The 14,140-nt window shown below is 47.0% G+C and overlaps 1 protein-coding gene across 2 annotated transcripts in view; it reads left to right on the top strand.

The window, feature by feature from the left end:
• The first annotated feature begins 7,198 nt into the window (after nucleotides 1-7,198).
• Nucleotides 7,199-14,140, top strand: part of lyrm7 (LYR motif containing 7) — a 37,439-nt gene continuing 30,497 nt past the window's right edge. For both annotated transcript variants that reach the window (XR_011593403.1, XM_070881662.1), the window contains exons 1-2: nucleotides 7,199-7,270; nucleotides 13,191-13,263. Coding sequence is in view for 1 of the 2 variants with exons in the window: in XM_070881662.1 (XP_070737763.1) it covers nucleotides 7,253-7,270; nucleotides 13,191-13,263 (91 nt within the window). In the remaining variant the exon portion in view is untranslated. The remainder of the gene's footprint in view (nucleotides 7,271-13,190; nucleotides 13,264-14,140) is intronic.

The raw sequence follows: 14,140 nt of genomic DNA on the forward strand, positions 1-14,140 counted from the left end.
ATCAGCGGCAGGTTTATGTGTTCACACAAACTGTGTGTTCATTCACCAACTTACTCAGACAAAGGGCTCCCAAAATTAGACTAGTCTTCTTGACAGCAGGTTTTAAGAGGTTCCTTGTTCTTCAGAGTACCGGTTATTCTACATTTTCTTGCAGCTGCCTGTACATGTCCCACACTTCAACAACCCAGAAGACCTAGTAAAAGTTACATACGATATAAAAGCATCTTTAATAACCTCCATAATCAATATTTCTATGTCATGGGGGAATTGATTTTTATTTTAAGCTTGGTATCCAAATTTAAATTCCCTGACTCAAATGCACCATCCATATTTTTTTTTTAAATCGGATAGGTGACAACGACAGGAAGAACATGTAGAATGAGAGAAAGTTATTCAGCTCATTGAATGTAACAGCCCGCATACAATTTACACTGTTTAGCGTAAGGTCCATGCTTTGCATAGGCAGGTCACATTGTCCGCATGCGAGACACGGGACTCCCAAACCAAGCGCTTTACTTGGAACCCCTTCATGGCAAACGAGCCAAAGATGGACAGAGGAAACGTTACAAGGGCACCCTCAAAGCCTCCCTGATAAAGTGCAACATCCCCACCGACACCTGGGAGTCCCTGGCTAAAGACCGCCCTAAGTGGAGGAAGTGCATCCGGGAGGGCGCTGAGTGCCTCGAGTCTCACCACCAAGTGCATGCAGAAAACAAGCGCAGGCAGCAGAAGGAATGTGTGGCAAACCTGTCCCACCCTCCCTTACCCTCAACGACTGTCCCACCTGTGGCAGGGACTGTGGCTCTCGTATTGGAATGTTCAGCCACCTAAGGACTCATTCTAAAAGTGGAAGCAAGTCTTCCTCGATTCCGAAGGACTGCCTATGATGATGATGATGACACTGTTTGTGGCCGAAATTGTCCCTGTTACCGCCAATGCTACAGAGTGGCATGGCCGCCGATTTTTCGTCAAATGGCCGCCATTTTGAAAATTGCCCTCCTGCGGTATCCTGGTGGTGACTCGCTCTCCCCACTTCTGCCCCACTGCTGACGATCCATCCTAAGTGCGTTATCAGAGCGAGCACCACCTATGTTCCCCACCGAAAGCAAAATTCCGCCGAGAAAATGTTGCTGCCAAGAGCTTTTTGTGTCAGTGATTGCAGTGTGTTCAAAATGGCGGTGCGGCCACCATTAAAGAAGAGGGCGCACTGCCGCGGCCGCCATCTTACTTATTTTTGTCGGCAGACTGCCAGGTTGGCCGAATATTATGGCCCCAGGTTCAGCTGGGCCACCAACAGGCAGCCTGGCACCCCATCCCGCTGGCCCGGCCAAAACCCTCGCAGCAGCTCTCCCCTTTAAGTGAAGGGGAGAGGCATGGTGACCCGCCAACGTGATTATTTCATCAGCGTTATGCTGATGACTGACAGCGGTGGACACTCTGCCTGCTCCCAACTTCCGTCCCTCTAGAGTGCGAACTTCCGCTCTCCCCTGCACTTCCACCCCTATTATAATCGACTTCCAGGCTGCGCGGTAAAAAAAAGCCAATGAGCTGAATTTTGCACAAGAGGCCAACACATCCACCGCACTGGTGAAAACAGCTCAAACACGGTAAGTGCGCCACGTTTCCGACAGGGGACAATTTCGTCCCCATGTGTTTAATCTTCGATGGGAGGTAAAACAAAAAAGATAAACCTGACCAAATGTAACTCCAGGACATCAAACATCAGGAAAAGGTTCGAATCTTAGTTTTTGTCAAGTATTTGATTATTTAGGTCAATATTAACCCTATAATCAATTAGCTTGTTTTTAATCAGCAATTTCTCCTTTTAAAGGAAATAATCAGCATTTTGTTAGCTCTTTTAAATAGGGGTCCAGTACAAGGGTGTTCTCCCGGGTGTTTGGTTAATTTTTATCCTTCAACCAACAACTAAAAACAGATTACCTGGTCATTATCACATTGCTGTTTGTGGGACATTGTGTGAAAAGTGGCTGCTGCATTTCCTACATTATCAGAGGCAGTCCCTCGAAATCAAGGAAGACTTGCTTCCACTCCAAAAATGAGTTCTCAGGTGAGTCCAATATGGGAATTACAGTCTCTGTCGCAGGTGGGACAGACAGTCATTGGAGGAAAGGGTGGGTGGGGAGTCTGCTTTCCCGCACGCTCCTTCCGCTGCCTGCGCTTGTTTTCTACATGCTCTCGGCGACGAGACTCGAGGAGCTCAGCGCCCTCCCGGATGCACTTCCTCCACTTAGGGCGATCTTTGGCCAGGGACTCCCAGGTGTCGGTGGGGATGTTGCACTTTATCAAGGAGGTTTCAAGAGTGTCCTTGAAACATTTCCTCTGCCCAACTGGGGCTCGCTTGCCGTGTAGGAGATCAGAGTAGAACGCTTGTTTTGGGAGTCTTGTGTCGGGCACGCAAACATTGTGGCCGACCCAACGGAGCTGGTCAAGTGGTCAGTGCTTCGATGCTGGGGATGTTGGCCTGATCGAGAACATTGACGTTGGTGCATCTGTCCTCCCAGGGGATTTGCAAGATCTTGTGGAGGCATCGCTGGTCGTATTTCTCCAGCGATTTGAGGTGTCTACTGTATATGGTCCACGTCTCTGAGCCATACAGGAGGGCAGGTGTCACTACCGCCCTGTAGACCATAAGCTTGGTGCCAGATTTGAGGGCCTGATCTTCGAACACTCTCTTCCTCAGGCGGCCAAAGGCTGCGCTGGCGCACTGGAGGCAGTGTTGAACCTCGTCATCAATATCTGCCCTTGCTGATAATAGGCTCCCGAGGTATGGAAAGTGGTCCACATTGTCCAGGGCCGCGCCATGGATCTTGATGACCGGGTGGTGTGTGTTGGGGTCAAGTTGGTGGAAGACCTTTGTCTTACGGATGTTTAGTGTAAGGCTAATGCTTTTGTATGTCTCAGTGAAGATGTTGACGATAACTTGGAGTTCAGCCTCTGAATGTGCGCAGACGCAAGCGTCGTCCGCGTACTGTAGTTCGCCAACAGAGAATGGGAGTCTTGGATCTGGCCTGGAGGCGACGAAGGTTGATCAGGTTCCCACTGGTTCTATAGTTTAGTTCCACTCCAGCGGGGAGCTTGTTGAGTGTGAGGTGGAACATTGCAGTGAGGAAGATCGAGAAGAGAGTTGGCGCGATGACACAGCCCTGCTTGACCCCGATCCGGACGTTGATTGGGTCTGTGATGGATCCATTGGTCAGGATCACAGTTTGTATGTCATCGTGGAGCAGGAGGAGTATGGCGACAAACTTTTGGGGGCAGCCAAAATGGAGGAAGACGCTCCTTAGTCCCTCGCAGTTAACAGTGTCAAAAAAGGCTTTTGTGAGGTCAAAGAAGGCCATGTACAAAGGCTGGTGCTGTTCCCTGCATTTCTCTTGCAGTTATCGTGCCGTAAAGATCACGTCTGTTGTACCCCATAGTGGACTGTGACTCCGGGAGGAGCTCCTCAGCGACATGGAGAAGACGGTTGAGGAAGATTCTAGCAATGACTTTCCCAGTGGCTGACAACAGGGAGATTCCTCTGTAGTTGCTGCAGTCGGACTTGTCCCCTTTTTTAAAGATGGTCACGATTACAGCATCTCTGGCATTACTAAATTATAACAGTGCCTACACTTGAAAAGTACTTCATAGGCTGTAGAGTGCTTTGGGAGGTCTTGAAGTCGTGAAATGCTGTGTAAAATACAAGTCTTTCTTTCCTACGCCCATTTCTCTGTGGAAGAAAAAGAAATGTCGCAATCCCTGACCAAGGATGAAGTTTGGTAATGTTTTCCACGTGTTCTCTACATCTGCAGTAATATAGAAGTTACAACACGTTGTAACACGTTGTGACTGATAGCGGTGAACACTCTGCCCGCTCCCAACTTCCGCACCTCTCGTGTGTGAACTTCTGCTCTCCGCTGTACTTCCGCCCCATTATGATCGACTACTCAGAAAACAAAGTCAAAGAGTGGAATTTTGCGCAAGAGGCCAACACATCCACTTTGCCGGTGCTTGAGTTGGTAACACTTTAATGTGCCTAGCCCATTAAAATCAATGGGTAAAACTATAAAAAATAAAATCTTGCTCCAGAGTTGGCGCTGTTGCAGTATCTCTTTAAAAAAAAAAGGCCGTCTGTTATTCATACTTGCTTCAGAGGTGGCGATGTAACAATGTCCAGCCTTTTACAACAATCCCAGTTCAAAGATAAAGGAGGTGAATGGGCTACTCCAGCTCCCATTTCTTATGTTCAGAAGGTCTGTGGTTTCTGAGAATCATCTGCTGAAATTATGGTGCACAATGAGGAGAACTGGCAATGGAATTTAATAATGAGAATATCTAGCATGCATTTTCTGTCCTTCGTACTTCTTAATTACCCGTCTGTCAAATTTCAGCAAATGGCAGACTTGCTAAATAGTTACTTGGTAAAGATATATCTTCACAGTAATGGATGAAGATAAAGTACCAGAATTATGAGAAAAAGTAAAACTAAATCAAGGGGTGGAATTTACTAGATTTAATACGTTAGAAAATGATAATGGAGAAAGTAATGAGACTAAAGATAGACAAATCTCCAGAATCTGATGGTTTCCACCTGGGTACTAAAATGTGAATAAATTGTAGATGCTTTAGTCATGATCTTCCAAAACTTTTAATTCAGAAATTTTCCCCTTGGATTGGAAAATTGACAATGTCACTCCACTATTGAGGCAGGGTAAGAGAGATAAACTAGGAACTTATAGACCTTTAGACTACGGCTGGTGTGGGGAACCTACTGAGCATTTGGACAAACGTGAACTTATCAGAGAGAGCCAGCATGGATTTTTAACAGCTAAATCATGTCTAATAAATGGGGTTGAATTTTTTGAGGAGGTAACTAACGTGGTAGATAAGGGAGTGCCTATGATGTTATTTATATGGTCTTCCAGAAGGCATTCAGTAAGATTCCACATAAGAGACGGCTAACAAAAATGAAAGCACATGCAATTCGAGGCAACCTATTGACAGGGGCAGGAAATTGGTTAGGAGACAGAGTAGGAATAATGGGTATGTACTACATGTGGCAGGTTGTGACTAGTGATGTCCGCCAGGAATCTGTACTGGGACCTCAGATTTTCACTATATTTATAAATGACTTCGATAAAGAATAGGAAGAGTGATATATTCAAGTTAGGTGGTACAGTAAATAGTGTAGTTGGGAGCGGAAAGTTGCAAAAGGACATTGATAGAGTGAGTGAGTGGGCAAAACTTTGGCAGATGGAGTTCAATATGGGGAAATGTGAGGTCATCCACTTTGGATCTAAGAAATATAAATCAGAGTATTTTCTAAATGGCCAGAAACTAAGAACTGTAGAGGAGCTGAGAGATTTAAAAGATAAAGACTTGCATTTATATAGTGCCATTTATGACCTCAGGACAAACTAAAGTGCTTTACAGCCAATGAAGTATTGTTGAAGTGTAGTCACTGTTGTAATGTAGGGGTCCAAGTACAGAAATCACTGAACACTAGTGGACAGATTAAAAAAAAACTATAAAGGCTAATAGAATATTGGTCTTTATTTCAAGGGGACTGTAATTCAAAGGGATGAAAGTTACATTACAGTTATATAACGTTCTGGTTAGATCCAATTTAGAGTACTGCATTCAGTTCTGGGCACCACACCTCAGGAAGGATATATCAGCCTTGGAGGGGGTGCAGTGCAGATTTACCAAAATTATACCGAGGCTAAAAGGGTTAAATTATGAGGACAGGTTGCATAAACTAGGTTTGTATTCTCTTGCGCATAGAAGATTAAGAGGTGTAATTGAGGTGTTTAAGATGATGAAAGGATTTGATTAAAAAAAAGACTTGGGTTTATATAGCACTTTTCACGACCACTGGATGTCTCAAAGCGCTTTACAGACAATGAAGTACTTTTGGAGTGTAGTCACTGTTGTAATGTGGGAAAGGGTGGAGATAAACTATTTCCTCTAAGTGAGGAAGACCAGCACAAAGGGACATAACTTTAAAAGTTGTGTTCGGCCATTCAGGGGTGAGGATAGAGAGCACTTCTTCACATAAAGGGTAGTGGCAGTCTGAAACTCTTCCCCAAAAAGCTGTTGAGCCTAGGCTAATTGAAAATTTCACAACTAAGATTGATAGATTTTTTGTTGGGCAAGGGTACGAAGGATTACGGAACCAATGGGGATGGATGAAGTTAAGTTGCAAATCAGCCATGATCTAACTGAATGGTGGAACAGGCTCGAGGGGCTGGAAATTTTAAAATCAAATTTCTACGCCACTTTTAAAAAGATATAAAGAAATTAAGACAGTCACTTGGAATAAAAAACAGAAATTGCTGGAAATATTCAGCAGGTCAGGTAGCATCTGTGGAGAGAGCAACAGAATTAGGGGCTGAAATTGGCCTCCGCCCTAAATGGGGCGCACATTTCGAAATAAATTATTATTCTATGCCCCAATTCATGGCCTCTTTAACTTTTTTAATTTGTCTGTGCGGTGTTTGGGGCGGCTGAGGGGCAGAAGTGGGTCGGGAGCAGGACAGAAGGCGGGCAGTGTCATCAGCGCCGCGCTGAGTATGCCAGTGCAACTCTAATGGCGTAGCAATGTCCCTGCCCTTCAGTTAAAGGGGGAGGGCTGCTGCGAGCTCAGCCCAGCCGAACCTGTGGCCGCCATTGTCGAACAGACTTCAGAGTCGGTCGACAGTTAAAATAAAATGGTGGCCGTGGCGAAGCGCCCTCCCCTTTAAGGGCGGATGCGCTGCCCAGCCCCTGGCAGCCAGGAAAAGTTGTCAGGGGCACTGAGCGGCGGTCGCTCCCACGAGGCAATTTACCTCGCGTGACAGAAAGGGGTCATACCGGGCGGTAAGGGGTGGGAACACGGGCGGAGCGGAAACCTGAGGGCAATTTCTGATGGGTCGCTCCATCGGCGGTAATGGACCTGAAGGAGGAAGGCAATTTCGTTCCTTTAGTGTTTCAGGTCGATGACCTCTCGTCAGAACAGTCGTTTGGCACATAGAGCTAAACTCTCCAGCTAGTACAATTACGTTTGCACTCTACAAAATCCCCGCACCGCGCTGCACTGCCCTCTTCATGCTAAACTGATCTACATATCTTGGTGACTGGCCTGCCTTTTGAAAACTTTGCAAAGTCTCAATTTCGACAACGCTGTGCGGTGGTTTGTCCCTCGGCAGCGACTATACGGAGGTGGGTTTGCTGCACTGTTGCGGCAGGGCTAGGGCCGGGGCCCGGGACTCGCGCCATGGACACGCGCGGCAAGGTGAGCGCGCGGCTTTTGTCTGTCCCTGGGAAGCAGCGTGAGCCCGGATCGCCGGCAGCGGCAGCGGCAGAGAGGCAGAGGCTGGCTCCCCTGCTGCCCGCTGTGGTCAGAGACCGCTCCGGAGTGTTCGTCTCATTGACATTGCGCCCGGGATGATTTAACCTAACGCTGCAAAGACTCAGATCGAGAAGGCGCAAAGCACCGATTGTTTCTCCAGACGCCAAAAAGTAGTTTGGGACAGAGGAACAGAAGTGGGGCATTCAGACCCTCGAACCTGTTCCCCAAATCACTTAGATCAGGCTGATCTGTTGGATTATTGTATCTGCAGTGAAGGCTGTTACATCATCATCATAGGCAGTCCCTCGAAATCAAGGAAGACTTGCTTCCACTCCAAAAGTGAGTTGTCAGGTGGCTGTACAGTCCAATACCGGAATTACAGTCTCTGTCACAGGTGGGACAGACAGTGGTTGAAGGAAAGGGTGGGTAGGGAGTCTGGTTTGCCGCACGCTCCTTCCGCTGCCTGCGCTTGTCCTCCGCATGCTCTCGGCGACGAGAGTCGAGGTACTCAGCGCCCTCCCGGATGCACTTCCTCCACTTTGGGCGGTCTTGGGCCAGGGATTCCCAGGTGTCAGTGGGGATGTTGCACTTTATCAAGGAGGCTTTGCAAGTGTCCTTGAAACGTTTCCTCTGCCCACCTAGGGCTCGCCTGCCATATAGGAGTTCCGAATAGAGCGTTTGCTTTGGGAGTCTCATGTCGAGCATGCGGACGATGTGGCAGAGTGACAATTATTTGTTTTACTTTAAAAATGTAGCCTGTTGTAATGCTTGCCACTCTTAAAACCAAATAGCTCCATTCACTTAAAAAGTTTTGCAGTTTATTTCACTCTTTGACCATCTTGTTCAATATGTATTTCTTTCGATGCTGTTAGACTACACATTCTGGTTTGATAATTATTCCCACCAAAATAGGCCTGAATTATATTACCAGCTCAAGTCTGCCGTCTAGTCAGACAATATATACAAGCCATGCTCCTCAGTTTACATTTAATGTTAATAAATTGTCCCTTTACTAGTATTAAGCAGTTTAACAAGTTCCCAGGTTATATAGAAGACTGCCCAGGAACAATTTCATAAAACAAAAATTTACAGCACGGAAGGGAGGCCATTTTGGCTCATCGTGTCTGTGCCGGCCAACAAAGAACTATCCAGCCTAATCCCACTTTTCAGCTCTTGGACCATAGCCTTGTAGGTTGCAGCACTTCAAGTGCATATCCAAGTACTTTTAAATGTGGGGCCCAACATTGCCCAAGCTATTTTTTCGGCATACTAACCTGAAGCACGCCGACTTTGCGCGCTGGAAAGGGCGCCAGAAAAAAGGGGCCCCAGCCTGGCCGCTCTTCGGAGTCCCCGGAGTTGTGACGTGGCGTGGAGACTGAAGCGGGGGGGGCCGGAGCAACAGGCCAGCGCGCAAAGCACTGCCGGCATCTGCGCGCATGCTCAGTGAGGGCTGCGCGCATGCTCCTGCCCTCCCAGCGCGTCCTGTGGGCTGTGAGCAGGAGCCGATGCTCGCAGCCCCTATCCCCGGCCGAACAGACGCCTGATCTCGCCACACCCTATCCCCGGCCGAGTGGACTCCCGCACCGGCTGGCCAACCCGCTGAGTTCCCGGGCAGGGAGAACTTCGCTTTTATTTTTTATTTAGTGGCTGTGCTTGTGTGGCCGTGCTTGAGACTTTTGATTGGGGGAGGGGGAGGAGGAGGAGGAGGAGAGTTTTGCGGCGGGGGCTGGGGGGAGGAGGAGAGTTTTTGGGTGGGGGGGAGAAAAAGACTGTATTGGGGGAGGGGGGGAGGAGGAGAGTTTTGTGGGGGGGGGGAGAAAGAGTGTTTTTGGGGGGGAGAAAAAGTGTCTCTCTGGCCACCCCTCTGTGGCATCAGCTCGCATTTCTCATTTTTATTACTATTTTAATTGTTTGAGCTTTTCCTTGCAATGTTTGGTGCTTGGTTGTTGAGATTCTCTCCAGTTCCTTTCCCTCCCCTATCCCTACCCTAATGTCTGCCGAATGTGCGCTGCTTTTTCTTCACTGCCCGCAAGGTTTTTCAGAACTGGCCACATACGCTGACCTAAGTCGATTTGGAGTAGGTTTTTGCTGGCCAAAGTGGTATAAAAGGCCAAAACTGGTATAAGTGTCTGGGAACACCCCCTTGTGGAAAAAAAACTGACCTAAAAAAAAAATCGTACCTAACTGACTTACTCTGGAGCAAATTTTGGGGGGGAAATGGCATTTTTTAACTTATGCCAGAAAAAAAACTTACTCCAAAAAAAATGATGCAAGTCATGGCCAGGATTGGTGAGGGTTTCTGCCACTACCACCCTTTCAGTCAGTGAGTCCCTGATCCCTACTATCTTCTGGATGAAAAAAATTCCCCTCGAATCCCCTCAACTTCCTTATAATTACTTTAAATCCATGCCCCCTGGTTATTGACCCCTCTGCTAAAGGAAATAGGTCCTTCCTATCCACTCTATCTAGGCCCCTCATAATTTTATATACCTCAATAAGGTCTCCCCTCAGCCTCCTTTGTTCCAAAGAAAACAACCCCAGCCTATCCAATCTTTCCTCATAGCTAAAATTCTCCAATCCAGGCAACATTGTGTTAAATCTCCGGTGTATCATGTCTTGTGCAATCACATCTTTCCTGTAATGTGGTGACCAAAACTGCACGCAATACTCTAGCTGTGGCCTAACTAGTGTTTTATTCAGTTCAAGCATAACCTTCCTGCTCTTGTATTCTGTGCCTCGGCTAATAAAGGCAAGTATTCCATATGTTTTCTTAACCACCTTATCTACCTGGACTGCTATCTTCAGGGATCTGTGGACATGCATTCCAATGTGCCTTTGTTCCTCTGCACTTCTCTGTGTCCTACCATTTATTGTGTGTTCCCTTGTCTTGTTAGCCCTCCCCCAAATACATTAGAAACATAGAAAATAGGTGCAGGAGTAGGCCATTCGGCCTTTCGAGCCTGCACCACCATCAATAAGATCATGGCTAATCATTCACCTTACTTCACATTTCTCCAGATTGAATTCCATTTGCCACTGTTCTGCCTACCTGACCAGTTCATTGATATCTTCCTGCAGTCTACAGCTTCGTTCTTCATTATCAACCACACAGCCAATTTTTGTATAATCTGCAAACGTCATAATCAGACCCCCTATATTCATCTAAATCATTGATATATACCACAAAGAGCAAGGGACCTAGTACTGAGTCCTGCGTAACCCCACGGGAAACAGCCTTCCAGTCACAAAAACACCCATTAACCATTACCCTTTGCATCCTGCCTCTGAGATAATTTTGGATCTAACTTGCCACTTTGCCCTGGATCCCATGGGCTTTTTCTTTCATGACCAGTCTGTCATGTGGGACCTTATCAAAAGCCTTGCTAAAATCCATATACACTACATCATACGCACTGCCCTCTGACCCTCCTGGTTACCTACTTGAAAAATTCAATCAAGTTAGTCAGACACAACCTACCCTTAACAAATCCATACTGACTGTCCTTGATTAATCCATGTCTTTCTAAATGAAGTTCCTGTCCCTCAGAACTTTTCTCAATAATTTTCCCACCACCGAGGTTAGGCTGACTGGCCTGTAACTACTCTGTCTATCCCCTTCTCCGTTTTTAAACAACGGTACAATGTTAGCAGTCCTCCAGACCTCCGGCACCACACCTGTAGCTAGAGAGGATTGGAAAATGATGGTCAGAGCCTCTGCTATTTACAACTTTGGTTATCTTAACAACCTGGGATACATTTCATCCGGGCCTGGGGATTTATCCACTTTCAAAGCTGCTAAACACCTTAATACTTCCTCTCTCTCAACATTTATTTCATCTAATATTTCACACTCCTCCCTGGTTGCAATGTCTGCATCGCCCCTCTCTTGTGAAAACAGATGCAAAGTATTCATTAAGAACCATACCCACAACAACAACAATTTTTATTTATATAAGCGTCTTTAACGTAGTAAAACGCCCCAAGGTGCTTCACAGGAGTATTATGAGACAAATAAATTTGACATTGAGCCATATAAGAAATTAAGGCAGATGGATCAAAAGCTTAGTTAGAAGTAGGTTTAAAAGAGCATCCTAAATGAGGAAAGAGAGGCAGAGAGGTTTAAGCAGGGAATTCCAGAGCTTAGGGCCTAGGCTACAGAAGGCAAGGCCACCGATGGTTGAGTGATTGTAATCATGGATGCTCAAGAGAGCAGACTTAGAGTAGCGCAGATATCTCGGGGGAGTGGGGGCTGGTTGTGGGGCTGGAAGAGATTACAATGATAGGGAGGGGGCGAGGCCATGGAGGGATTTGAAAATAAGAATGAGAATTTTGAAATTGAGGCGTTGCTTAACCGGGAGATAATGTAGGTCAGCAAGCACAGGGGTGATGAGTGAACGGGACTTGGTGCAAGTTAGGACACAGGCAGCAGAGTTTTGGATCACTTCTAGCTTACGTAGGGTAGAATGTGGGAGGTCAGCCAGGAGTGAATTGAAATAGTCAAGTCTAGAGGTAATATGGACATGATGAGTGCGGAAAGGTCATGAGGGATCGGGGAAGGAAGGGAAGTGGTAGAGGCAGCTGAACAGATGGTCTCAATCTGAGAGACAAAGAATTCCATGAGCTCCTCATACTTGTCGGAGGTGAGGGTGGAGGAGACGGATAGCAGTGGAGAATAAAAGCCAGGGTTTATCTTTGCATTCACAATTATACTGGAATAGTGGGCAACTTTGGCAGACGAGAGCAGGACCTGATAATGCTTTATGTGGTCCAGCCATATCTGTTCAAGTCTGTCCCTTGGATTAAAGGAACGAAGATGAGGGCCATACCAGGGGGAACGGCCAGGGTGAGAGAGAGTAATTGTTTTAATAGAGACTAGGGGATCAAAGGTGGTGGTGAGGGTGTGGTTGAGCAGATCGGTAGCTGTAGAAATGTTGTGGTGATTGGAGGACCAAAGGCTGGGCAGTTGGGATTTTGTAAGTGCAGTTGTAAGAGAGTTGGGAGAGTTTTTTCCAAGTGCGGACACAGAGGAAGTTGGTGGGTGGGGAATGTGGGTAGAGAGCGATACGTAGAAGTGGTTAAAGATGGCCTTATCTGCGATTGACACGATGGGAGTAGCGAGGCCCCGAGAGATGGCAAGGTCGAGGGGCTGGCCTGAATATGGGTTGGGGATTTTACATGGAGAGAGAGATTAAGGGAGGACAGGAGGCGAGTGAACTCAGGAGAGAGAGCATGATGAATTGAGATGGAGGTTGGAATCACCGAGGATCATAAGTCGCTTGGTGCAGAGGCTGAGGGAGGAAAGCAGTGACGATATCTCGGTTATAACATTTTTATGGTACTTGGGTGGCCGATAGTGAATGAGAATTTTAAATGAGGTGAAAGGGGTGGAGAGTGCTGGAGGGTTAGGAGGACAGACCAAGGTGTGATTTGCTGATGAGAGCTACCACAGCAGTCTGAGCTGGGCAAGTGGTGGAAGGTATAGCCAGGCGGGGAGGCTTCATTTAAGAGTAAGGTGTCATCGCCCCTCGACCAGGTTTCCATCAGGGCCATGATGTTGATGCCAACATTCACAATAAGCTCATGGATGGGAAGGGGGACAGACCAGCTGCAGCACCAGCTGCAAGTGTGAAGCTGAAGTCTTGCACCTTTTTACAGTGTTCAATATGTCTGACTTTACTCCAGAGTTTTATACTAGTTGCCTGGATTTGACACTAACTGTGTACTATAACTAGTTTTTATGATGCTGACAGACCTGTTATTAGGTTAGATGCTTTTGTCAATTGATAGTGATAAGAAATTGTAGGCCAAATATTAATACTTTACTGGAATATATCTGTCTCTTCATATCTTTTTGCTTTGGAAGGTATTACAGCTTTTCAAGGCTTTACATAGAACAAGAAAACAGGTGTTTAGAGGTGATAATCAAGCTCTAGAAGGTAAGCTGAATTAACTGTGATAAGAATACTATTGGTCGAACTGGTGTGGATATAGTTCTTTAAAGTAAATACATTGATACGCAATAATCACTTGATGTAAGCATGTTCCTGTCTAAAACTATATTCACATCTGAAAGTAAAAAGGAAAGGTATTATAAAATTACTGCAGTTGTGATGCCTACCAAACTTGCACATTCTCTTGTGTCTAGCAATGCAATTGTGAGCTATATATTACAGTAAGTATATTTTATGGCTAACAGATAAGAACATAAGAAATAGGCACAGGAAAAGGCTATTCGGCCCGTCGAGCCTGCTCCATCATTCAATGAGGACATATGAGGAGAGACTGGATCAACTGGGCCTGTATTCACTGGAGTTTAGAAGGATGAGAGGGGATCTCATAGAAACATATAAGATTCTGACGGGACTGGACAGGTTATGCGGGAGGAATGTTCCCGATGTTGGGGAAGTCCAGAACCAGGGTACACAGGGCCCAAGTTTCGGGCCTCGCCTAAAATGGCGCAGCCTGGACCTGGACGCCCGTTTTTCGCGCCAGAAAGTGCGCCTAAAAAGTACTTACCTATTCTCCGGCTCCCTGCAGGTCCTCTGGAGCTGGGCGCGACGCAGCACGAGCTGTAGGGGGCAGAGCCAGGTCCTTGCGCTGAAAACAGTGCCGGGACCTCTGCACATGCGCGCTACAGTGGGCGCGCAAGTGCAGTAGCTCCAGGCGCCCAAAACTGTGGGAGGTGCCGAAGCACGCAGCCCCTAGCCCTGGCCGAATGGCCCCACTGGGGCTGCGTGAATAAGGCACCTCCCACCCGACCCGACACCTCCCCGTGTCCCCCCCGGCGACCCGACCTCCACTCCCCCCCCCCCC

The sequence above is a fragment of the Pristiophorus japonicus genome, chromosome 1 (assembly GCF_044704955.1).
Source record: "Pristiophorus japonicus isolate sPriJap1 chromosome 1, sPriJap1.hap1, whole genome shotgun sequence".
NCBI lineage: Eukaryota > Metazoa > Chordata > Chondrichthyes > Pristiophoridae > Pristiophorus > Pristiophorus japonicus.